The 25,719-nt window shown below is 44.9% G+C and overlaps 2 protein-coding genes across 4 annotated transcripts in view; one reads left to right on the top strand and one right to left on the bottom strand.

Moving 5' to 3' along the window:
• The window catches only part of JAK1 (Janus kinase 1), a 68,157-nt gene that overhangs the window by 33,462 nt on the left and 8,976 nt on the right, over window positions 1-25,719 (bottom strand). Inside the window, exon 1 of one of the 3 annotated variants that reach the window (XM_030279363.4) lies at window positions 19,995-20,137. The exons of 1 other annotated variant lie outside the window; for it this stretch is intronic. The gene's annotated coding sequence lies outside the window, so the exon portion shown is untranslated. Of the gene's footprint in view, window positions 1-19,994; window positions 20,138-25,719 lie in introns of those variants that run through there. One more of the 3 variants, XM_072932801.1, reaches the window with a different exon arrangement.
• On the top strand, window positions 12,213-25,375 carry LOC115496292 (uncharacterized). Its single transcript, XM_072932947.1, has 3 exons — window positions 12,213-12,251; window positions 19,399-21,405; window positions 25,162-25,375. The coding sequence occupies exons 1-2, from the start codon at window positions 12,213-12,215 to the stop codon at window positions 20,446-20,448; spliced, it is 1,089 nt and encodes a 362-aa protein (XP_072789048.1). The 3' UTR covers window positions 20,449-21,405; window positions 25,162-25,375.

Below are 25,719 nucleotides of genomic sequence, written 5' to 3'. Positions count from 1 at the left end.
TTACACGGATAATTTGTTTTTATTCCTGCCTGGGACACGGCATTAATGATCCTTTTCCTTCCTGGATGTTCTCCTCTCTGATCCCCCATGCCCGAGGCAGCTTGGGGATGAAGATGGGATGGGAATTCTCTGGAGAAGAGCCACGGCACCTTCCCAGCAGCGGGGCAAGCTGCGGGAAGCGCGGCCTCTTCCCGCTGGCACGGCGCTGATCCCAGGCGCTTCCTGAGGGGCATTTCAGACCTGTGCCAGAGCTTCCAGGGAAACCATCCTGCCAAACACCAAAGCTTCCAGGGAAACCATCCTGCCAAACACCTCAGGAGACAGTGGTGAGGGGTGGGCAGGGCTTGTTCCTGAGGGCTGATGTGGCAGAGACCCTCAGCAGGGCACTGGAGCAGAATCCAAGTTAAAACTTCCATGGGAGGGAATTGAATGGGAAGGAGCAGGGAGAGCGAGGAGGGGACATGCACACAGCAGCAGTGCAGAGCTCCAGTGCAGCACACACTCAGCAAGAGCTGCATCCAGGGAATGGCTCTGCCTGCTCCAGGAGAGGAGAACATGCTGCAGTCATGGTACACATCCATGGAATGGGAAGAATGGAAAAGAACGGGGAATGGAAGAAAACCCACCCCAGAAGGAGCCACGTCTCTGCTGAGTGGGAGACCAGAGCAGGCCAACATCAGCACACAGCTGGACACTGAGATGCTGGACACATCCAGAGGAGGAAAGAGGCTGGAGAGGGGCTGGGAGCACAAACCCTGTGAGGAACCCCTGAGGGAGCTGGGGGTGCTCGGCCTGGAGAAAAGGAGACTCAGGGCTGCCCTCAGCGCTCCCCACAGCTCCTGAAAGGTGCCTGTGCTCAGCTGGGGCTGGGCTCTGTCTGCAGGCAGCACTGACAGAACACAGCACACAGCCTCCAGCTGTGTTTCCAAGGGAAATACAGGCTGGATAGCAGGAAAATGTTCTTTACAGAAAGGTGATGAAGTTCTGGAATGGCTGCCCAGGGAGGTGGTGGAGTCACCATCCCTGGGTGTGTTTACAAAGCCTGGATGTGGCACTGGGTGCCAGGGTTTAGCTGAGGTGTTGGGGCTGGGTTGGACTCCATGATCTTGAAGGTCTCTTCCAACCCAGTCATTCTGTGAATTCTGTGACCTGACCCTCCAAGCAGGAAAAGCCACCAAGAAGGAGGTGAAGCAGTTTCATGAAGGACTGTAACTGGAGAATTCTTCCCCTCTAACCAGGCAGGAGCAAGAGAGGTCACTCATCCTGCTCTCCTGAGCCTTAAAACCTCAGAGATCCACCATGCTGAAATGATGGATGAAGAAACCTCTGGGGACTCGTTATGCATTCACAGGCTCTCAGAGCTCCAAGTTCTCCTAAAAGCCAGGTTTTCATAAACCAGAGTCCATCCCACCTCCCCTAATTCATTGAACAGAATTCATTTACTGCACAGGCTGTGCCTGTGGAGAAGGGATGATCCCCAGGTCCCAGATGTGCCATCCTGGCAGCTGTTCCACTGGATAATTCCTTAGATAATTCCACGTTCTTTAGATAATTCCATGTTGGTTTTCTTAGTTTTTAAGAGATGGGGTAACTGTGAAATGTTTTAAAAGATTTTATTCCATTATCAGTCTCGAGGAATAGTGAGACACTATAGATGCAAAACTCTTAGTGTCTATATAAAAACATCTAAAACCGTATAAACTTTCTGTTAAATTTAAAAATTCTTTATGAATCCATTTCCTACAGTTCTAAAGGAACTGTTTGCAAAACAACCTCCATGACCCACTGGTGCTCCTCAACAAGGGAATTTTACCAGTTTTCCATGTCACCATTTTTTAAGGAAAAAGCAAGCACAGATTTATGAGGACAGCACCCAGATTTCTGAAGGTACCTCACATCTTCAGTATGAAACAAACCAAAACAAGCACCAGCTGAGGTCCAGCAAAGCCAAGCCTGGTGAGAAATGTTCTCAACGTGTCCTTTCTGAAGTGAGGAGCGATGAAAGGAGTTGCTGACTTACCCAGGAAATCAGTGCCAGCCCTGGTAATGCCCAGCTCTCCCACACCCCACCCTAAGAGAGAGGTGGGATGTTCTCCAAACCCCACCAGCCTGTGCAGGTGAACTTCTCCCAGGCTTTGCTTTGCTTTTGGATCGTGTGAAACATGCAGAGGGGCCGGGCCTGGGTGACCACAGAGGTCCCTCCTGCTGGCTCGTGGCCACAGCGGCTCACAAACCACGCAGGGTCACTTCCCTCCTGCTCAGCCACTTCCTGGGGAGCAGCTCCAGATGTTCTTCCGGACCTTTCTCACTTTCATGTCTTAGCACGAAATGGAGACTCTCAGCCCAGCACTAACTGCGCCCTGTGAGCAAAACTCCTCAGCCCCTACAACACCCCCACCATAAAAACACAGATTTGGGGTTGAAGGGACCTCACAGATCATCTCATGCTACCCCTGCCACCACACCTGAGGTCACCTGGCCTCAGAGAAGGAACAAGCAACAGGGGAGGGTTTGCAGCAGCAAAATTCCTTCTGAGCAGAGGAACTAAACTCCTTTGGGACAAAGGAGGAACAAAATTCCTCCAGGACAGCACCATCCTGCACTGGAGCTGAGCTGCCCAGAAGCTGTGAGGGCATCCCAGCTCCTCCCATGGAATTCCTGAGGGCAAGGACCAACCCCAGCTTTTCCCCAGAAGAACTGAAACAATGGCACTTCTCACACTCAACCTGCCCTCAAAATAAATATCACACACCTGCTGCCATTTAGGGCCCTTCCAAAGGCCCTAAAAAGATTCTGACTACATGGTCAGCATCTGCTGTGAGAAGGGCAGAGCCCCTGAACCCCCCCAGATCTGGCAGTCATGTGCTTCCTGTGGTGGCTTTGCACTTTGGTAAGATTTTTTTAATGGTTTGCTTTTTCTTTTTTAAATGTGGTGAGAAGATACTGTTAAAGTTCACTCTGAAAGGATCACAATTTAAATCGAGGCCCGAACAAAACTTCACTAGTTCTGTTCACCTGTTAAGAGCAAACCACCAACAAAAATATCCTCTAAAAAGAAACATTCCTGTTATAATCGAGTTGAAACCCACGAAATTCCATAATAAACTTGGGATTTACTACTGACATCAAGAGAAATTAGATCTTCAAAACCCCTCTCTGTGGTCTCTGCTCTTCTTTCCTAAAGTTAAAATTCTGCTCTAATGCTGGTAGCCCCCATCTGTATTTGATCACAAAAGTGCTCAAGATCTCGTCAGGCACAATGGAAAGTGGACAATATGGAGTTTTCCAACCCAAAAAATTCCCAGGCAGAATTATTTGGCTGCAGTGGTTGATGTGCATGGAAAAAAATGTTTTCAGTTTGGAAAAGTGAGTGCAGAGTGAGCAGATCAAGCACTTCATGGCAAAAAAAATGGACAACCCAAGGAAAAATCAAATACTACTGAGATATAATTTTTAATGAAAGTGGGAAATACAGTTATTTATTGCCCATCTGTTGGGACAAACACACACAGCAATTTCTTTTTATTATAAACTAATCACAAGAGAGCACATGTATTCATGGCTGGCTGTAAAGACATTTATCCCCCTTAGTCAGGGAAGGAAGTGGGACAGTTAATGGACCTACCTGAACAAAAATGAGGTTTGCAAGTCCTCTGACTGAGAAGGGATCCTACATCTGCATCCCAAAACACCCCTTTAAACTGCAGCTCATGAACCCTCCCTCATGACATGCTTTGGTTTGCTTGCAATTACTTTTATATTTTCAGGCTTTAATGAATCTTCGTTTTGCCTACTCTGAATTCTTACGTTGTCACCTTCAAAAAGAGGAGCTAAGCCCTAAATACCACCTGGAAAGATGACAAAGAAATTATGTGGTTCAGATCTCTGCCTAAATTGATTTTCTCTGAACCCAACTACAACAAAGATTGGGGAAAAAAAACACTTTTAATTTCTCCCAGCTGAAGGCTCTTTTCTGCCCAAAAATCAAACACAAGGAAACTGGAAGAAAACACTTGAAACAGAAGAAGGCAATCAGTGAGAGCCAAACGAAGCCTTCAGAAAGTTGTCCCAATAAACAACTTGAGCTCTGCCAAAAGCCAGGATCCTTGTGCCTCCCTTCGGGATGCTAAGGACACTTTTCCCAAGGTTTTCTAAGGATTCTCCTGCAGAATATGAATAGCCAGCTGATGCAGTTAAAGCCTTATCTAACAGCTGCTTTCTGCCTCAACCAGAGGAACACCCTGTTATTTGGCTGGTATCAGTTTTATCTCTGAGACAATCCCGTGTTTGAGCAGAGCAGCTCTGCCACCAGCAGCAGAAAGGAACCTGTAAATCCAGTCCTGTCCTCCAGCACCACCCCCTAACAAACCTCAGTGCTCCCAGACACCCTACACATCATTACAGGTTCTTTTTCCAACCACCCAAGGTCGTACCAATCGTTTTCAGCCATTAATTTTCACTGGCCAATTTAACTGTGAATGCTCTGCTACAATTGAGAGTTTGCTGGTGTGAGACTCCTGCCAACCACGAGCTGTAGCCCAGCATCACCCTGGCAAGCAACCCAAATATTTACCCTCCATTCATTCAATATCTTGGACAAACACACCCACTATTTTTAAGTAAGTGCCTAAACAGGAGTAAATTTTACATGTTTGCACCTTAGGATTGTGTCAACAGTGGTTCAAAGGTGGTGAGACTTGTGAGTGGTTTCAGAGTACAATAATGAGCAGTGGGACTTCCTTTCCTTTCCTTTTTCCTTTCCTTTCCTCTCTCCTCTCCCCTTTCCTGTTATGGATTAGAAAGTTTGTCCTGCAGCTTGCACACTCCTCCTGTCACTGCAGGTTTGGTCCCAGAATGCCCAAATTTGCCTTTCCACCCATCACAGACTCTGCCACACTTCACACCTGGCACAGATCTCACCCCAACCGCAATTCCACCCTGGCACCAACACCTTTCCTGCCCTAGAAAGCCTCACAGCTCTTCCAGGTGAATAATCCAAATAAACTCTTCTAAACACTTCTGCTAGGGCTGAATCATCTCATTTTTGTTTACAATTCACTCGTTTCTCTCTTTTTGGAAAATACTTGCTTGTGCCATTTCTGCAGTGGCTGCCTGGTAACTCCAGGTGGTCTTTAAATTCAGATTCATCATCCTGTGAGTCTCATACCATGCAGAAAAACTGAAAAAACCCCACTTTGAACATATAGTCTGTATTTTAGAATTCAAAGTCAAAAATTATGAGAGGAATTTGAACTCCATCTGCACTCCCAGCCCTGTCTGTGTATTATGAAAACTGACAGTAGCTCAATTTCTTGCTTTGGCCAAGAGCAGTTTCATAAAAGTTTACAGCCAGTTAATTTTTCAGTCCAGCTATGATTTTATTTCAGCTCTCCAGAAGCCCAAAGCAGCAGAAATATCCCAGCTGCAGATCTGCCTGCCTCTCCCATGAGCAGCTGTGGATGCAGGAGCCTTTCCCTGCTGCTGGAGAGATCTTTGGGTTTGCTGTGCCTGGAGCTCAGCCACACAGGTACAGGGCAGGTAAGAGGAGTGATCTCAGCTGCCCCAGCTCCAGTTTATCCCCATCCAGCTGATGCCAGGAGAGGCTGCCTGGAACAGAGGCTGGGCAGTGTTAAAGAATAAAGAATAAAGAAGGGATTTATTAAAAGGCCTTAATGGATCCACCTTGGGCAGTGGAAGAGCCTGGCTATGGTGATGATGCTTCAGGTTTTGGCTTTTATATTTTCACATTCTGAGCTGCTTTAGTGTGTGGGTCTGGGCTTCACATCAGGGGATGCTGAGCTCTGTGCACAGAGCAGGGACACAAAACAATTCCTGCTCCAGCTGGGCACCAAGGACAAATGATCCAAATCTCAGCCCAGGAGCACAAACACCGTGGGCTGGAGAGAGAAAAACAAGCAGGATGGGACTGCCTGGGCTGAAGCTGGAATGGGACAATGAGCTCCAAGGTGCCAATGGAGCAGAACTGATCCCAGGGAGAGCCCCCGGGAGCGCTCGTGCATTTTGGGGCCATTTTGGGTCATTTGGGGGCAGCCCTGGCTGGGCTCTGGTGCTGCCCAAGGTGGATCCATGGAGGAGATGCTTTAATAAATCCCGAATTTATTCTGTGACTCTGCCCAGCTCTGCTCTAGGGCAGCCCCCACAAGGCATCAGCAGCACCCTAAGGATGCTGGGCATTGCCAACAGGGCTTTGCAACAGCAAAGTTGGGACTTGTTTATTCCACCATGTCTGAAACCTTGCAATGTTTTATTCAGATATTAAACCACAGCCCTCTGGACACAAAATTTCACCTGTTGAGTTCAATAAACACTTCTAGGTGCCACCAAGCTGCTCCTGCTGGTTTTAAAGTCCAATTTTTATCCCTCTAGGTCCAGAGGCAATCATGTGAGTACCACACTGCAGCACTTCTGGAAGCATCAAGCACAAAAATTATGCCCTGACCTTAAAAGCTCAGAAAAAACAAGACTGAAGCCATCACTCTTAATTAATTAAAGGAGCTGCTGCCATGGAAAGTGGCTTTAAGAGCTTACTACAGCTCTTAACTACCTTTCCTGTAAAGAGCTTAGTACAGTAAATGTGAGTAAGCAAATATTAAAAATAGTTGAGCCGGGCCACTCTTGCTCAATGGTTTTTAGCACTGACTCAGACAGGAGTGACTCATCCCAAGGCTCATCCCAAATCCCTCCTATCCTATCTGCTGCCCCAGCCTGGCTCCAGCAGCTCCTGCTCCACACCCTGGACACCACTGGCCACTCTGAGGAGCTCCAGGACAGAGGGGGCATGGAAACACCACGGAAAATTCATCAGGATTTGCTACTCCTTCTTTCAGCCTTCAAGGATCACTTGGAAAAAGATCATTCATGGGCTTATGCTACTGAAATCCAGTATTTAAAGGGAATTGAAATGAGGGGTTGTCATGCCTAAATCACCCTCCAAAAGTTTAACAGGCAATTCCCAAATATTTAGCTTCAGAAAATAATTTCCTACCCTCTCCACCTTAACTGCAGCCATGCTGAGCTACTGAGTTGCCCTCCAAAACACTGAATTACTGAGTTGTCCCCCAAGATCATCCCCAGAAATCCCAAAGCTGTCATCACAGACTTTCTGAGTGTGTAGGATCTCTGCCCTCTGTTGTTTGAACCCCACAAAAATCAGAAAAACCCCTCTTGTCTTATTTACAGGAACTGGTGGTCACATACAGGGAACTTCCACAGAGTTAAGTTGGTAATTTTTGTACTTTGACTGTACATTTACGATGAAAACAGAGAACAGAAAAGCCTTTTAAAAAACCTTCATGACAGATACAAAGTTTAATCAAGATTAATTAAGCTACTCAGATATCAGTGATATACAGACACTAGATGTGGCAATATGTGATCCTGTAAATTTTATGTACACAAGTAGGTCTCCAGCACTGTTTACGTGCTTTAAAATTGCATAAACCAAAGTCTTTGCCAGAATTGCAGTGATACTGAGCCAATCATTAAATTTAATAAATAAATTGAATTGTCATGCCTTAAAAGAGATCATAAAGAGATGGCAAAGGGAGGAGTGTTAGCAAACCATAGAGTAAATGTTGTAATCATGCAATTAATCCTTACATAAATCCTTCAGAAGTTATGCCAAGTTTTTATTGCTTCTTCCCCTCCCTCTGCCAAAACAACAAGTTTGTTTTGGGGTTCAGTGGCGTTTTTCAGACCTCAAGGGAAACGAAATACAAGAGGAAACATCCTGAAACTTTGAGGAAAAATACTTAATATTTCATGGAAGTTGCTGAATATTACACTTGCACTACTCTATTAGGCACCTATGAATTAATTATTAATTTTTTCTCTCCTTTAGGCTGTGCCAGCCATAAAAAAATACCATTTTCTGCTCTTTTTTTTTTTCCAGAAAAAGCACAACATCACTAATTTGGGTGAAGCTTTCACTTTAACTCAGAAAAATGAGAGGACAGATAAATGTTAAGCCCAGACTAACTCACAAATTATTAAAACCCATTTGCCCATGTCCAAACTAACAAAACCCAGCAGCAACAAAGTCCCAGCTCAAACTGTCAAGTCACAAAAACAGGAACTGGGGTTTTGTGTTTCCCCTTTTGAACCTGATACCAGAACTAACAACACATTTTGTGCCTCAGACAGCACGAGACACAAAATTTTCTGAATTTTTTTTTTTTTTTTTTTTTAGAGGGGAGGGTAAATTTAGAATTCATTATTTGCAAAAAAATTTGGGTTTAATTTTAACTGAGCTGTGAGTGTAGCTTCACACCCCCTCTGGATTTTTTTTCATATTCCTACAAATAAGAAAAGATAGGCATGAACACAGCTGGAAAAGAAAAGTTCCAAGGGAAATTTGTGAACCCCAGAGCCAGGAAATTTGGAAAGACATAGGAAAAGAAAAAAAAAAAATAAAAATAGGAAAGAGACAAGTCAGAGGAACTTTAAATCACAAATCACTTCTCTCCTCCTTTTTTATCCACTGTGATGAAACTGGCTGGTTTACAGTCACAGTTCCAAAGCCTGGATTTCCAACCCAAAATCTCTGGAAAAAAGAACTTTTGTGAAGCATCTGGACATTTCCTGCTTGGCCCCAAAGCTGCAAATAGAGTGCAGCTATTCTGGCAATAAATATTTAACTGCAGTGGGCAGCACTTCCTGCAAATTCCACTATGGGAATCAAATCCCCCTGTAAAGCACATGGAATCCTGGAGAAAATTTAAAAAATAAATAATATAATAATAATTATAATAATAAAAATCCTGGAGAAATCAAAGCAGAAGGTGCCCTGTGCATGCACAAAACTGAGGACACCACAGCCTGAGCTTTCAGCTCTAAATTCTCTTCTCCAGAAAGAACTTCCTTTTTTTTCTGGCCTCAAAAACAACTCAGAAATTGAACTTCAAGTTATCGTGCAGGAATCTGAACAACAAAACCTCCAATTTCATCTTGTTGTTGGTTCCTCCCTTACAAAAACGAGCAACCCCACATCAGGCATTTCCATAATTTAAAGAAACCTCTGGATTTTGGGGAGGTTCAGAAACCACTGCCCTGTCACTGTAATTACCAGAGCGTTGTTATCCCATGAAAACTGACTCAAAATGCATCAGCACATTAAAGAAAATAAATCAAAATGCTTGAACAGCTTCAGAATTCAAAGACCTGAGAGAATATTTTAGTACATATTAAATAAATATTAGGGACATGGCACATATCTCTGTGCTGGAAAGTTAATCACAGACTTAACAAGACAAAAACTAAGATAAAACTCACAGAAATCAGTTTTAGGATAAAATACTTGTAATTCCTGTAGTAACTTGGATGTATCAACCCCCCAGCACTTTTCTTAAGCAATCTGAGAATTACCATATGCACCTCCCAGAGGGCAAATACCTGATTTTCAAGTCAAAATATTGCCCTGGGTGTCACAACCTGGACATCTGGCCACAACCAAGCTGCATTTCTGCCTTGGTATTTATGTCACAAAATCAACTGGTTCCTTTCTCAGGTGGCAATGCACATAAATGAAAGTTAACCAGCAATAAAAACCAAAAAAAAAAGCCAACGTTTATTTATGCGGCTTTTGTGCATGCACAGTGGTTATCTTTATATAAAAGATTATTTGCAATTAAAAACTGCCTGCTGCATCTCTCCACACAACTCCAGACACATTTTTCCATGTAAATAGAAAAAAAAGGAGTAGTTTTCCTCATTCTTACAGGGAAGTAAACTCAACAAATCCATCAGGGCACAGTCTATTTTTGTCCCCCTTCAATGCCCACTGTACAATTAATATCTGACATTTTAGTGGAACAAGACATGCAGAAAACATTCTCATGGGCAAATTCACCTGAATTTAAAGAAAAAAACCTCATAATCACAAAATCACGAGGAGAATTTGATTCCCAAGAGAGAGCAATTAGCATGGCACTATTTCCTCATCAAACAGAGCAAGGAAAACTTAATTCCATTTAGAACATATGCTCTGTACATTTTTATTTGGATGATATTAAAAGCCTTGATTTATTAAGTGTTAAACACTCCAGAAATACCATCCCACTCCTTATTTTTGCCTCAAAAAATCCAGAGTTAATGGACTGTGACCAAAAGTCACTGAAATCAGGGCAAAGGACTTCATTTAGGCTGCTCTAAACTCTGTTTTCTGCCAGTTCTCATCACATGCTTGGCCTGGATTCATGGAATGGTTTGGATTGGGAAGGACCCATCTCATTCCACGGGCAGGGGCACTTTCCCCAAATGAAAAATGCCTTTGATAAAAGCTCTGGAAAAGGCACCCTGCCATTTCAACTGGGAACGATGGGAGTTTAATTGAGAATTACAGAAGCCAAAGCCACAGTTTTAAAATCTTGTAAATTCTTTGCTGTTTACTGTAACACGAGAGCAAACAGATGGGGCAAGGGAAAAATTCCAGATATTCCAGGAACAGCCATTCCTTGCTGGTTATCAATAGAACTGAAACACACACTTTTGATCTGGCAATAAATCCCATTTTAAGTTAAAAATGGATGTCTGAGGTGTTAATTGCATTAAAAATTATTTCTTACTAAAGTGCTACATGAAAGATTTTCCAGTCCCTTAATGAGAGGACTGGTGTATATTGTATTTATTTTCTTAAGCATAAGATGACATTTTGTCTTACTAAAAGCACATCCTGATCAAATCACCATTTTTCTCTTCCTAAAGCCAGGGCCTCTGGCTTAGAACAACACCAAGCTACAAAATGAAAGAGGAAAGAACACAATTATTGCATAATTATTTGTTCTGACCTCCCCATTACTCATGGTCACAGATAAAAACCCACCCTGGTTTATATTTTTAGGTCTGTGCTCCCGGAAACAATCAGGATCATATACAAATCAAAGCAGGAAAACAAACCTGAGCTGGAAACAGAAATTATGTGAGGCTCAGAGCAAGAACTCCAACCAGAGCCAGCTCCACAACACATTTCTGAGTCACCAGTTGTGCTGAAGAGCACCCAAAAAGGAACTTTTCCCTCCTATCCCCATTTTCTGGTTCACCCCTGACTCTGGGTGAGGCTGAGACTGATGGGGGGGAAAGGGAATTACTCATTTTTGTCCTATTTTATAATGGGATGCTTATGGAGCAGAGTCCTGGCCTAAAACCCATCCTTAAGAGTCTGATTCTAAACTAAATCCTAAAAAATTAAGCTCTATTAACACAGAGATATAATATATATATTATATAACATAAATATTACATCATATAAATATTATCTAATATAAATATTATATAATATATAAAGCTGCTCCTTAAGCCTTTAGTTGGGGCTTAACAAATGAAATATTTCTGTTTCAAGCTGTGCCCTCACAATGAGTACAGACACGTAGAAAAGTTTTATAGGACCGTAAGTGTGTATTTGTTCAGAAGATAGGGATCATTACGTCATTTTTCCCTGCTAATTAACCACTCCCAACTTTCCCTGTCTCTGCAACAGAGCAACACCAGGTTTTAATAAATAAATATCCTGAAACAGCCTGGGAAAGCTGCTCATCTCCACTGATTGTGAAAACTACTAAACCATACTGAAGAATGATTTTCTTTTTTTTTTTTTTTTTTTAATTAAAGGATAACTTGGTGATTAGAACATCCCCTAAAAATTGCTGTGGCTGTGAGCAGATGTACAAAGAGCCTGGTGAAGGTGTCACTGCTTTAGTGGTGGTTACCAATGTTTATTATTGGTAAAAAAGGGAATTGTGCCACGCAGCAGAGCAGGGGTGGGATTCTGGTTGTCATGTGCACTTCTGCCAGCTGGCTGCCCTCAGTGCAGAGCTACTGCAGATTAAAGAGCTCCCAAAAGCTCAGCTGAAACAGGCAGTAAATCTTTTCCCTGGAAAACATTGTGGTTTTAACAAAAAACCTTTGCAATATCAGCAAAAATATCAGGAAGAGTGGTTTGCTTCTCAGCTGTATTTCCAAGGGTGAGCTCGCCACAAAGCTTGGAGAAATCCAGTTTTTTGTGTAATAATTTCAGTGATTGGCACTATGTGTGCAAAGCTGAGCTTTTACAGAACCCAGGGGCCAAAAGGAGCAGCAGAGTAGGCACAAGGCACAAACAAGCACCGCAATTTCACTGCTAATTAAACTTCATCAGGCTGTTCAGTAACAAGGACTCAGCAGCCTGAACAAGTCCTGAGGAATTTGTTCATCAAAGCATGACACAAAATCAAGGAGGGCTCGTCTCAAGAGTGAAGGTGAGGCAGGATGCAGATTTATAGGCTGGCAAGTCCTGCCTTGATCACATAACTTTAATATTTACATAAAATTAATATCACCTAAAACAGAAAATTATTGTAAATTAATATAAAATCAAAAGATAAAATTAAAAATCACATAAAATTAATATACAGAGAGAGAGTTGCTAGTTCTGTAGGAAGGGGAAATGAAGCACAGACACAGCAGCAGGCCCAGGCTGTGGTGCAGGTGTGGGGAAAACAATTCTGTGAACAATTCTGTGCCTGATGGAGCTGAACTGCTCCACCCCAATTCCTCACACAGGATTTCCCAAGCTCCCACAGAGCTGAGGCGAAGCCTCCTGAAATCCAAGGATGCCCCACAGCAGCTCTGCTGCCTCCACACACACCATGAGCCAAGGAAAAAATTTGGGGTTTTTCACTTAATTCAACTTCATTCAAGCCCCTACCAACACGGAATGATTAAACCTGGAGGTGCTGATGCCTTGTGGGGCTGCCCTAGAGCAGAGCTGGGCAGAGTCACAGATTTTATTTTTTGGGATTTATCCAAAGGATCTCCTCCATGGATCCACCTTGGGCAGCACCAGAGCCCAGCCAGGGCTGCACCCAAATGAACCAAAATGGCCCCAAAATGCACGAGCGCTCCCGGGGGCTCTCCCTGGGATCAGTTCTGCTCCATTGGCACCTTGGAGTTCATTGTCCCATTCCAGCTTCAGCCCAGGCAGTCCCACCCTGCTTGTTTTTCTCTCTCCAGCCCACGGTGTTTGTGCTCCTGGGCTGAGATTTGGATCATTTGTCCTTGGTGCCCAGCTGGAGCAGGAATTGTTTTGTGTCCCTGCTCTGTGCACAGAGCTCAGCATCCCCTGATGTGAAGCCCAGACCCACACACTGAAGCAGCTCAGAATGTGAAAATATAAAAGCCAAAACCTGAAGCATCAGCACCACACTCTTTAATTTCAAGACAAACACCCGGTCAATCCCCACCAAGGCTGAAGAGTTAATCACAAAGCCCAGTTAATCTCATCAGCACCTCAGCTCTGAGGTGTTTAAGGCTGTGCTGGCACGGGGTGAGCAGGATTTCAGAGGTACCTTCTTTTTAAGCCAAGCCTGTTTGCTGATGTATCTTCCTTATTTATCTGGAGCCTGGCTGAGTTGTCAGTCACATGTCCAGGAAGCTGAAAGCACTGTAAAACCCACAGGGTTGGTTTTTTTTTTTAGCTTGGCAGAAGATAGCTGTTCTTTGGTAAAAATGCAGTTCTAAGCCATCCCTATTTGTCCTTTCACTCAAATCCAAATCAAACCCAGGCTCTCCTCTCTTAACCAAGCCCACAACTACAAGGAAGTTGTTAAAGGCCATCAATTACTCCTAAAACAATTATTGGTGTAGAACAAGGCAAGGTGATTTTTTTCCACTTGGTAAAACAAAGGTTTCCAGGGGAAAATTCCAACTACAAAGCTTTGCCAGCAATTTGCATCTCCATGGGATGTATCCATCAGGGTTTGTTATGTATCACCAATAAACAACCTCGATGTTCCCCTCAGGACAGCGAGCACAAGTTTCCTTGGCAATGAATTGCTATGATCCTACCAAAAATCAGGGATCACACAGGTTCCTTGTCTCTGACCAGAGTCTGGATGAGCTCTTGACTATTCTTTGTCTTTAGGGCCTGGAGTTATTAAGAGACTTCTACAAATCAATACCTAAGTCAAATAAAAGACATTCAAGCCAAGCCCTGAGATTTCTAATAGAAAAGTTGCAAGGTTATAACTCCATTTCAGAAGCACCTGGTGCCCATTACAACCTGCAGAGCCCAAACAGACTTTTCCACCAGGAACACTGGAAGGCAGCAAATGCTAAATCTGGGAATTGCAGCTGTTACTTCAATACCAAAGTCAAATCCATCTTTCTCTTCCTCCAGCATTTATGACAAGAAAGAAGGATAGAAGAAAAAAAAAAGTAATTTAATATCAATGCAATACAAATCAAGAGTAGGAAGGAGCAAAGAGGCAAAGTCTGAATTTGTAATAATTTTTTCTTTTTCAGAGGGAGGGTAATTCCTGTAGCACAGAGTGACAGAGAGTGCCAACACAGGCTGACACAAAGGTGTGATACACACAGCCCAGGCTCCCTGACCTCTGGTCCTTTATGAACTTTTAAACTCTCAGCCCCAGCAATTTCAAAATTATTGGTGCTTGTTTTGCTGTACTTTGAGGAAAAGTGAAATACAGAAGTGTCCAGGAAGCGAAAGGTTATTTCTTGTGCATTCTCAGTAAACATGAAACGCTGAGTGCAGAAGAAAACACCACACCAAGTGACCTGCAAATGCCACCTTGCAGCTGAATTTTGGATTTTTAATTCAAAACCTCAGCACTGAGGGTGGCCACCCCTTTTTTCCATGCAAGAGGCCATCAGCTTGAGATAGGAGGTGAGAGTTTGAGATCCTGGGGACAAAAAAAAATCCCATGCAAAATAGATTTAAATACAAAAGACTGAGCCTAATGCAGTACTGAAGGTGGTACCTTTAATACTTTTTCCCCCCCTTAAATATATTATGCTTTACAACTAATTTATCTTCATGAAAAGATAAAAACCAAACAGAACAAGCCACATGAATATTAAAAATTGCTTTGCATTTGTTATCATTCTTCAGTAAAATCCAGAGGCGAGCAGAGCCAGGTATTTATGGATGGCAAGCACCAGGAAGTCATTTAGACTGTCCAAGTGCCAAGGTTTTTAATGCTTGTTTTGTTTATTGTATCTCTCTGTGCTGCTGGTGGCTCAAAATGAACATTAAAGTCACCTCTGCCAAACTGATTTCCTGAAAATCTGAGTCCATACACAAACAAAATGTGTTCCCTCTCCTGTCCCCAGTCATGGAATGAGCACTGCCTGCTCCATTTTCCTTATCTAAAAAAAAGTGGAAGGTTTAGATCCCTCCTTTTCCTGACAAACAAGGTGTCAAGGGTTTTTCCCAGATTTCCTAAGTTGAACAACAATCTTTCCTGTTCCAAATGATATCAGTCAATATTAGCTCAGTGCCAGTTTCCAGCCAGGAGAATGAAGTGGTCTCAAAGATCTGAAGTGAAAGACTAATAATCCAATTTTGAGAGAATATGCACCACATTAAAGGGTTATTATTAAGAGTATCACTAACACAATTTAATATTTCAATATCCTGCTAAACTCCAGCTGGGCCCCCTGATGAGCAAGACAAATTCCACTCAGTTTTGGAATAGCTGGAAGAGACAGGAAACACTCAAGGAACAATCTAAACAACACTTGGAGTCCAAGACTGCTGAAAGTTTGAACTATATTCATATTCTGGGACTTTAACAAGCCAAAACCCCTCTCAGATCCATTCTATAAACAAGGGAGGAATGTGCAAATTTCCTTTAGGAGTTTTCTCCTGGAAGGAGGAAGAGCAGTTGTCAGATTTTGTGTTAAAAGAGAATTATGCCTTTGGGAACTGGGGCCAAACTCCTGACTCACAGTAAACCCCACACGCTTCAAAATTCGGAGAATACTGCATTAAACACTGAATTAATTCCCATTATTAGCAGAGCTTCCCTTATGCAGCAGACCTGCTTCAAAGGAGTAGCAGTAAAATCTATCATAAAGCAAAGCTGCCAGATAAATGGGTTTATGACAGATGAGTTTCCCAAAGCAAATCCCCTTATAAAGGCTCCTTCTTGCTATTTCCAGAAAACTGTTGGCAACCAGATCCAAACAGGACCAACAGCAACAGCAAACCATTTTAATTTAACAATTTTCCTACTCTCTGCTTATTTCCACCTTACTCTGCAGCTTGCTTCCTCCTCATATAAAAACTCCTTTTTTTTTTCCTTCCCCCAGGCTTTCACTACGACTTTTCTCCACAGTTCAGGATAATGCATAAATCCTCTGCTTTTCCCTCCACTTGCACCTATTTTCCTTTATTTCCTAAATTACCTTTTACATCCCAGAGGGGGGAGAAGGAAATCTAAAATAAATTAAACAGAATAATTTCATGTGCCAGCAGTTTCAGTGCATAATCATAATCACACCCCATGCAGAGAACCACGTTAATATCACTGTTATCAAACCTCCCACACTGTGTAAAAGGCATTATTGATATGCAGAGTAACTGCTCCAGACTTTACTTTTCCATGTCGATTGAGGCTGCCCTCTCAATTTCCTGCAGCTCAATTTTTCTGTCAGTTATGCAACTTATGTTACATTTATATAACCAGTTCAAGGGGAAAAGAAAAGAAAAAAAAAAAAACAACCAATAATTACTCCAGCCAGCAAAACTGTTTGCAGTTTTATAAAGACCTTCAGCATGAAGAAAATGGTCAGGGCATGTTCCTTAAAAATCCACCTGTCTGCAACAGGACATTAAAACCACTAAATTATACTTCCTCCTCTCCCCTTTCCGTCAAGAGAAACTTGCAGCCATTTTGCCCAAGAAAACCCTCAGCAACTTCTCCCAGTAGTTTTCAGCATTGTTTCGGTTTTTTGGAAGGATCTGTGTGAAACAAATCCTGGATGGGAGCCCCAAAGTGCTGCTAAAGAAATCAAGGGAGAGAACAGCCCCCCTTCATCTGTCACTTCAATTCCTGCACAGAAGCTACAGCAAGAGATGGAAGTGGCAACTGAGCTGCCAAAACCCCAAAATGCTGATTTTTTTAAAGCTGCACTTTCCTTTTTGATGAGGTTCAAGCATTTCTGTCTCACCCTGCCAGCAAAATTGAGCTGCATCAACCATGAAAAGCTTTATTGCAGGCAGGCTCTCAGCATTAACTGCCTGAATTATGTGCTTGAACTGTAAAAGCCATTTTCTATCAATTTAGCAAGTGTTTGCCTCACCAATACCTGAAATCTAATTGCATTTTAAGTGCTTCAAAGATCTAAAGCAACTCTGAGTGTGTTTACAGGAATAATGTCTGCATTGCAACCTGTTAGCCAGGCTGAAAAAGAACAACGTGAATATTGCCAGTTTTTCACCCAGAAGAAAACACTTTTATCATTTTTAATTGCTGTTGAACACCAGACAAACCAGGAACCGAGCCCCAGCTCGGTGTTCCCTCCACAATCTGGCTTCTCAAGCTCCTTCTTGGGTCAGAAATTCTCACAACCCTTTATACACCTCGATAAAAGCAGTCCTAAGGGTTTGTTTTTATGTGTGAAAGCCTTGTCCTCTCCAAATAATGCAAACACCTTCCCCTTTATGGAACAGAACAGCTCCTTCTGCTGCAATTCCCACCCAACACAAGGATTATCCATCCACCTGCTGGATTTTGAAGCTCCCTTCCTCATTTTGAGCCTCTTCCACAAGCCAGATCAGGCATCAGAAGGTGCCAAGGAAAGTTCAGTTGAAGAAAAAGGGGTTTCACCTCCAAATCCAGGGAGCAGGGGGAGCTAGATGGTGGGAAAGAGGTGAACCCAACAGGATGCTACCTGTGAAAACAGATCTATCCCCTCCACACAAAAAAGAGAAGCCCATTTCTCTGAATTCTGTCTTTATTTGCAAGACTAAACCACTTCAGAAGTGTCTGTCTAAACTTCTTGAATTTATATCACTTATAAGAAACCTGCCTTAATTCCAGCCCCGAAGAGGTAAGGCAAAAGAATCAAACAACTTGAAATTGCAGACTCTGTTTGACCAAGGGAAATAGGAGTTTAAAAGGAATATTGATTTTTACCCCCTGAGTGACTGTTCAGGTGCACTTCAGCTTTTTGCTTTGCAGCTGATATAGGTTTTGCATTAAATATTCCTGATTTTTTTTTTGTAACTAAAATCACTGAATAGACAATTTGAACATACCAAAACAGCTCAACATTTACAGAAGCTACCTCTCAAAAAAAGGCCACTTTGCAATTAATTCTGAATAACTGTGCAGTGCACAACCTTCCAGGAGTTCACAAACTTAAAAATCATTCACGTTTTGTGCTTATATTCTATTGTTTTGTGGTTATGTTCTAGAATATGTTCTATTATATTCTAAGTTTAAACCCACTCCCCGTGGCTTTTTACAAGTTTTTCACATCACCTTTCCCAGAGGCCAGAGACACACTGTGCCACCAGGCTTTGGGACAGCTTGTAGATACTGTGACACTTGGATCAGTAACATATTTAACAACTGAATCACCAAAAATGTACTGACAAAAAAGTATTTGTAGCATCTGCCTGCCATGACAAACTTTAACATCTCAAGCCTGACGGGTTTTGTTGGCTCAGCCAGAGCTGGCCCCACATTTCAAAGCACCTGTCTTGGTATCACCTAACACAGACCCAGATCAAGGTGCAACTTCCTGTGTGTTTTAAAAACAAGTGCCAGGAGGAAATGCCTCCCAGTCCCCTTATAAGGGCAAAACTGAACTTAATAACGAGCTGCAGCACCCGAATAAAGCAGCACCAAAGCACATCCACTCCGCTCGGAAATAAAACTGCAAAGTTGGGTTCTTTGGAGTTTAGCTCAAACACTGTCACGACTTTGAGTTATTTCCATCTGCCTCCCCCAATAAATGAATCACAAAAAAAAAAAAAAAAAAAAAAAAACAACAACAAAAAAACACCGAAGTTTTCTTGCATTTAGCATTCAACACATGCCTGAAATTATGACTTCCCATTGCTAATCCCTTGGAATAGACACTGCATCCTCTTAAGCACAAGGACAGTGTCTGTTTATACAGGGCTGGATCCATCCTCTCCTGCCGCACTGAGCCACTGCCGAGTTGCCTTTCTACTCTCAATCTACATTATTAGCCTTTAATATGCTTCAGATTTGTCCTGGCTCTCCTCATACATGGATTTTAAAAATCCCAATTCAACACTGTTATAGAACCATAGATTGGTTTGGGTTGGAAGACAAGTTAAAGATAGATTCAGTTCCAACTCCCAGCCATTATCCAACACAGCAATTACTTTGTCACACACACAGAGAGCAGAATTATGGTTTAGGCTTCTGGAGAAGGTGCATAGTCGGCACACCTTTCCAGGTTCCCTGCGTGTCCTTTGGGGTGATGGATACCCAGCCACGGCTGGCACCTACCTCCCCTAGGTGAGGGAAGGGGCAGAGGAGGGTGGAAGATGTCCCGAAGCGTCCCTGTGTAAGAGGAACAGCTGCCAGACCGACAGCAGGACACCACCAGCTGTCCCCGGCACAGGGAGCCCCGGCGGTCCGCGCTCACCCGGGGCTCGGGGCTCCGAACTCCTCCAAACCCACGGCGGCCACAACCGGAGCTGCCTCACCGCTGCTCCTCCTGCCACCAAACGTGGCTCTGACAGCGCTGCAACCCCGGCTAAGGGGCACCGGAGCACCGGGGCACCTCTGTGGGGCACAGGGGACCCAGCACCTCCGAACCCTCCGGGATAGAGGGGACCCAGCGGCTCCGAACCCTCTGGGACACAGGCGACCCAGCGGCTCCGAACCCATTGGGACAGAGGGGACCCAGCGGCTCCGAACTCATTGGGGCAGAGGGGACCCAGCGGCTCCGAACCCTCTGGGACAGAGGGAACCCAGCGGCTCCGAACCCTCCGGGACAGAGGGGATCCAAGCGGCTCCGAACCCTCCGGGACACAGGGGGAACGCGGAGGTTCCGCACGGGTTCCTCTCGGCTCAGGGCCCACAGCCGCTCCGCTCCCCGGGCGCGGCCGCCGGGAGAGCCCCGGGCCGCCCCCGCTCCGCTCCGCTCCGCTCCCGGGGAAAGGCGCCCGCCGCCCGCACCGCCCTCCCCGGCTCCCCCCGGCCGGCCGCACTCACCGCTGCCGTGGCGCCCGGCGGGGCGGTCCCGCGGGGCGCTCGGTGCAGGCCGGGCCGGGCCGGGCCGGGCCGGGCCGGGCGGTGCGGTGCGGGCAGCCCGGGCCGGGAGCGGCTCAGCCCGGGGACGGCCCGCGGCGCTCGGCGGCTGAGGGAGGAGGGCGGCGGTCCCGGCACGGCGGAGCGCACGGAGCATGCGCGGGGCCGGCCCGCCCCGGGGAGGCGCCTGGGCCCGGTGAGGCACCGCGGGGCGGGAGCGGCTCCTGAGGGGAGCGGCCGGGCCGAGCCGAGCCGAGCCGAGCCGAGCCGAGCCGAGCCGAGCCGAGCCGAGCCGAGCCGAGCCGAGCCGAGCCGAGCCGAGCCACCTTCTGTGGCCTTCTGCCCCACCCCAGTGCCGACGCTGCGGCTTGGCACCTCCGCAGATGCTCACAGTTTGTCACGGTGCTGGTTGAGCTAGAGAATTAGGGAATCACAGAATCATCGGGCTTGGAAAAACCCTCCAAGGTCACGAGTCCAACCAGTGTTCCGTGTTAACCTCTCACCCAGTCCTTCCCTGGACACCTTCAGGGATGGACACTCCAAAGCGTCTTGCACAGCTCTTCCTGAGGCCTGACCGCCCTTTCCATGGAGAAATTCCCGCTGATGTCCAACCCTGACCGCCCTTTCCATGGAGAAATTCCCGCTGATGTCCAACCCTGACCCTGATGTCCAACCCTGACCGCCCTTTCCATGGAGAAATTCCCGCTGATGTCCAACCCTGACCGCCCTTTCCATGGAGAAATTCCCGCTGATGTCCAACCCTGACCGCCCTTTCCATGGAGAAATTCCTGCTGATGTCCAACCTAAACCGCCCTTTCCATGGAGAAATTCCCGCTGATGTCCAACCCTGACCGCCCTTTCCATGGAGAAATTCCTGCTGATGTCCAACCCTGACCGCCCTTTCCATGGAGAAATTCCCGCTGATGTCCAACCCTGATTGCCCTTTCCAAGGAAAAATTCCTGCTGATGTCCAACCCTGACCCTGATGTCCAACCCTGACCGCCTTTTCCATGGAGAAATTCCCGCTGATGTCCAACCCTGACAGCCCTTTCCATGGAGAAATTCCTGCTGATGTCCAACCTAAACCAGCCCCAGTACAGTTTACGGCCACATCTTCTTGTCCTGTTGCTGGTTAGAGAAAAGGCCAACCCCCACCTGGCTACAACCTCCTGTCAGGTGTGTTTGGATCATCTTTTACAAACCACAACCTTGTTTCCATTCTCACGCGGATGTGAACGAGCTGGTGTAAACAACTCACTGAAATGAGGAGATGCTCACAATCCTCCCGTCTGCACAGAAAACAAACCAGTTTTTTCACTGCGGTCTCAAACTCTTGTCAAAGTCACAGGAAACGGCACAAGTGGAAGTAAAATGCGTAAGTAAATGATTCAGTTCAATGAAATCATTCGCCCCTGCTTCCCACACACCACACGTATCTGGCATTTTCTTCTGACAGAAGAGTAAATCTGCTGCTGCCTTTTGGGGGAATTGTCCTAAAAGATTAATAGGTCATTAAAAAAACCCATTCTGATAAATATTTCCCCTCCGTGTAACTCAGATTAAGAATACTGACATAATTTTATCAAGGCTTTCTGGTGTGTGGCAGCACCAGGTGTGAAAGGCCTCTTGGTGTTCGGAGGTGCTTACACACCCCTGCAGCTGCTCTGCCCCAGCTCATCTGCCTTGTAGCAATCCCGAATTTTGTCCCTTTTCTCCAGGAAATCACCCTGGGAGCAGCCAGGAATCAGGTGCTGCTGGCCTGGGAGTGCACATGGCCAGGTGGTTGTAATTTATGAACTGAAGAAATAATCACTAATTCCATTTTTCCCCTCTCCCAAGAGGAGTCAAGCCAGCCCTGTTTCCACAGCTGTCAGGGAAGCAGCAGGGTGGAATTTGGATGATTTTGCACTATGTTAACCTTTTTCCTCAGCTACACGGTCACTGGGTCTGGATTAACCACGCACTGTGGGAAAGTGCTGGAGCCTCACCCTGTTCCTATCACTTTGGTAATCTCAAGATTAGAAAAGAGCCTGAGCCTGGAGGAAGAGAGGTTAAACAGTGCAAATCATGGAATCATGGAAGGGACTGGATTGGAAGGGACATTAAAAATCATCTAATTCCACACCCTACCACTTTCCACTGTCCCAGGCTGCTCCAGCCTGGCCTTGGGCACTGCCAGGGATCCAGGGGCAGCCACAGCCGCTCTGGGGACCTGTGCCAGGGCCTCACCTCCCTCCCAGGGAAGGATTTTCCCCGAACTATTGCACTTTCATCTTCTTTTTCTGCTTTGGTCAGGGTCGGGATTAAATGTGTAAACACAGTATTTCCCATTCAGACTCAGATGTTTATTAATTCTTATCTATATTGCAGTCTCGTAAGTGATGAGTTCTACTGCAATTCACTAACAAGCCACAAAATGGCCTCGTATTTATCTTTATAAGGTCTTTCAAGGAAAAACTATCTAATTAAAAAATGATACTTAAATTATTTTTACTTTTAACCTAATAACCAACCACCTGTGTTCCACAATGTAGATTTTTCTAATTACAGCATACCAGCCAAACCCATGGAGAAGAAGATGAAGAAGGTGAAAAATGACCAGCCACTTCCCTAAAACTTCTATATTGCTTTATATATATTACTATATTCTAAACCCTTAAACTCTAATTTTCCCACCATGTGATATCACACACTTCTATTCAAACTGCACCCCCACAATCCCAGTTCTATCATTCCATTTTGGAAGCTTTTCCACGGTCCTGTCAGCACAGAAAGCCCAAAATTCTCAGTAACCAGGGTGCCAACACCTAAAACATGTATGGATGTACCAAGGTTCCCAGGCCTGACCTCCTCTTGCTCCCTTTTCCCCACATTTTACCTGCAGGAGCTGCTTCCAACAACTCTCTTTCCTTCTCACCAGCCCTTTCCGTGGCTTTGCCTTGATAAGGATAAAATGATTTTTCTTGGTGGTTTTTCATGCTGAAAACCACCCCAGATCTGCATTATTTATGCCTTACAGGCAGGGCTTGTTTCTCAGCACAGCAACTGATGCTGCAAAGGTTCTTAAATCCCGGACAAGGATTGCATAAGTGGCTTAGCCTGGGGCTGCTCATGGAGGAGAGCAGCTTTACCTCTCTTCCACCTAAATCCATGTCCAGAGCTCAGGACCACGTCCAGGAATGACCCAGGATCCCAAAGGCCATGCCCTGCAGCCAGAATTAAATTCACACACACCTCACTTAAAAAAAAAAAAACAGGGGCTGAGCTGCTCTGACACTTGGATTTCACTGAAATTGAGTGTTCAGTTTCCCAATCCTGTCCGCTACATGAGGTTTTGCCTTCTTTTTCTTGATTTTGGGGCATTGCTGGTTGTTCTGTGACATGCAACTGGGATGAAATCAATGTTCTTCTAAAAATTCCTCCAAGAACTATGTTAATAACAGGGGGACATTTCCAACCTATACCAAAAATTGTCTGTGTTTACCACAACATTCCAGCCTACAGGAAGGATGCAATTTTGTATTAAAACTCTTAAAGTAGTTTTCTCTAAGGAATTAATCATCTGTAATTGTGGCTTTATTTCTTGCTTAGAAAGAGAATAGGCTGGAAAAGAGCTGCAGAAAAGTAAATAAATAAAAATAAACTCTTTTTTCCTGCTAAGTACTGGTGTGCAGTGACACATCTGAAAAATTATTTTGTATCTTACATCCTCCTTTATTTTGCAAATTCCAAGATGCACTGATATTCCTCACCAGAAACATAAGAGGCAAAATACAAAAGATGAGGTCTGACTGTCTTTGTATTTGTGGTTTAAAAATCAACTAAATTCCAACAGATTTCTCCTTGCAGCCTTCTTTAAAGGAGAGGAATGGATGCATGGATTATTCCTTACTCATCCACTCTGCAGTTTGATTTCAAGCTTTACCTTTCCCTCTGAAATGGGTATTTGCACTTCACTTTAAACAGTTTATATGTTTTAAAAGCTCTTTTTTAAAATAGTATTTCAAGTTACAGTGAGGGACATACGGTAAAGTGCTTTAAATCACTGATGGCATCAGCTTGGGATTGACAGAACTTTTATATAAAGGTGATTTAACACTCTCTAAGTGGTTCCAGTTTGTCATTGATTTGTTCCTGGCGGTAACTCTGGGGCCTGGTTCTCCTCACTCGTATCAGCAAAATTCAGGAGGATGCAATGAGGTCAGAGATGAGTAAAAGGAGATGTAAAATTCCCTAACCTGTAGTAGGATTTGAAAGCATTCTGAGAACAGCTCCGTGCCCTCACACGATTCTGCAGAGCGCTGTGCAAATCAGAAACCATTTTACAAATTATATTTTTGGTTCTCCTTGTGCTGGAGGATGGGGAGCAGCCAGGATGCAGGGCCAGGAGGAGCAGGTGGAGAGGGTCACCCAACCAAACCCTGGGTGCTCCAAAGCAGCCCTTCAGTGGGATTTTGGGTACCCCACAGAACACCTCAGAGCCCGTGGGGCCCCTGGCTGCTCGTGGAGTGTATAAATAGACAGCCAAGTGCACAAGTTCTCTACATCTGATCTGTTGCTGAATTTATCTTCAGCTTCCTGTGCTCGCAGAACATGCGTGAAACCCCGCTGGTGACACGGCTTTCAGAGAGCTGTGCTTGGAAAAGGAAGCAAGAGAATTTATTTTGAGACAGGGGGAAGGTGTGAATTGTTTCCAAGTAATTAACTACTTCTAAACATGGTGCCCAACGCTTTTTTTTTTTTTTTTAAGCTAATAATCTCAGTTTGGGGGAAGGAGAGCTACTTCATGTATGTGGTCCAAGGGTACTTGGCAAACCAGAGATTAGATTTTGGTTGCCAGGGTGCCAAGTGCAGGGGGATTTCCTGGGCAGGCTGCAGCCAGCTGCCAGAGCCGTGGGTGGGAGCTGGAACAGGAGCTCAATTCCCGACTTTCCTGGCCGGGGGAATGAGTTCACTCATGTGCTCCAAGCTGGGGAGTGTGAAGGTGCTGTGCCATGTCCCAGCCCTGCAGCAGGCGTGTTCATGTTGCTGCTTGCCCTCACTGTCTGCTTTTTCCCGTTGCCATCTCTCTGCTTCTTCATTGTTCTTACATCAAACCAAACCAAGTTTTATTTTCATTTCCCCTCCCCAGATTTCTCTGCTGAAAAATATCCCTTCTGCTGCCTTGCTGGGAAGAAGAAACTGGTTTGTGTAGAGCTCTAGAGCAGCTGCAGAGGAGGAAGATGGTGATGGTGGCCAGCTCCAAACCCCACTTCTGGCTCCCCCTCCCCTGAACTCCAACTCTTTCCACCAGCACGTTTTTGTTGTGTTTCAAGCAGATAAATAAAATACATCAAGACAAATCAATACTGCCCAGAAGCTCAAATGCATTTTCTTGAGCTCATCCACTTCCCAGCACAGCCCTTTCCAGAAGGATGAGCTTGCTGCTGGCACAGCTCACAGGTACCCACTCGCTGCCTGGCTGCCTGCCAGCCACACCACCAGAGCTAGACAATGCTGCTGCTCATAGACTGACTCCCCATCCACGGATATTTATGGATATATATGGATATTTTTTTCTGGGTGATATATATATATATCCCAGAAAAAGCTTATGTGCAACAGCTGGGTTTTATAAGGGCAACTTTAGCACTTACTGGAAGCGGAGTGTGCTGGTGAGGAGGCACAAAGCAGAGCAGTCACCTCAACC

The sequence above is a fragment of the Taeniopygia guttata genome, chromosome 8 (assembly GCF_048771995.1).
Source record: "Taeniopygia guttata chromosome 8, bTaeGut7.mat, whole genome shotgun sequence".
NCBI classification, from domain to species: Eukaryota; Metazoa; Chordata; class Aves; order Passeriformes; family Estrildidae; genus Taeniopygia; species Taeniopygia guttata.
This window is presented reverse-complemented; position numbering and strand designations above follow the sequence as displayed.

Coding starts and splice junctions, on each gene's coding strand:
- LOC115496292 (XM_072932947.1), top strand. CDS start 12,213: ATGACACAAAATCAAGGAGGGCTCGTCTCAAGAGTGAAG. Junction 12,252..19,398: donor GGCTCGTCTCAAGAGTGAAG/GTGAGGCAGGAT, acceptor TCCCCGGCACAG/GGAGCCCCGGCGGTCCGCGC.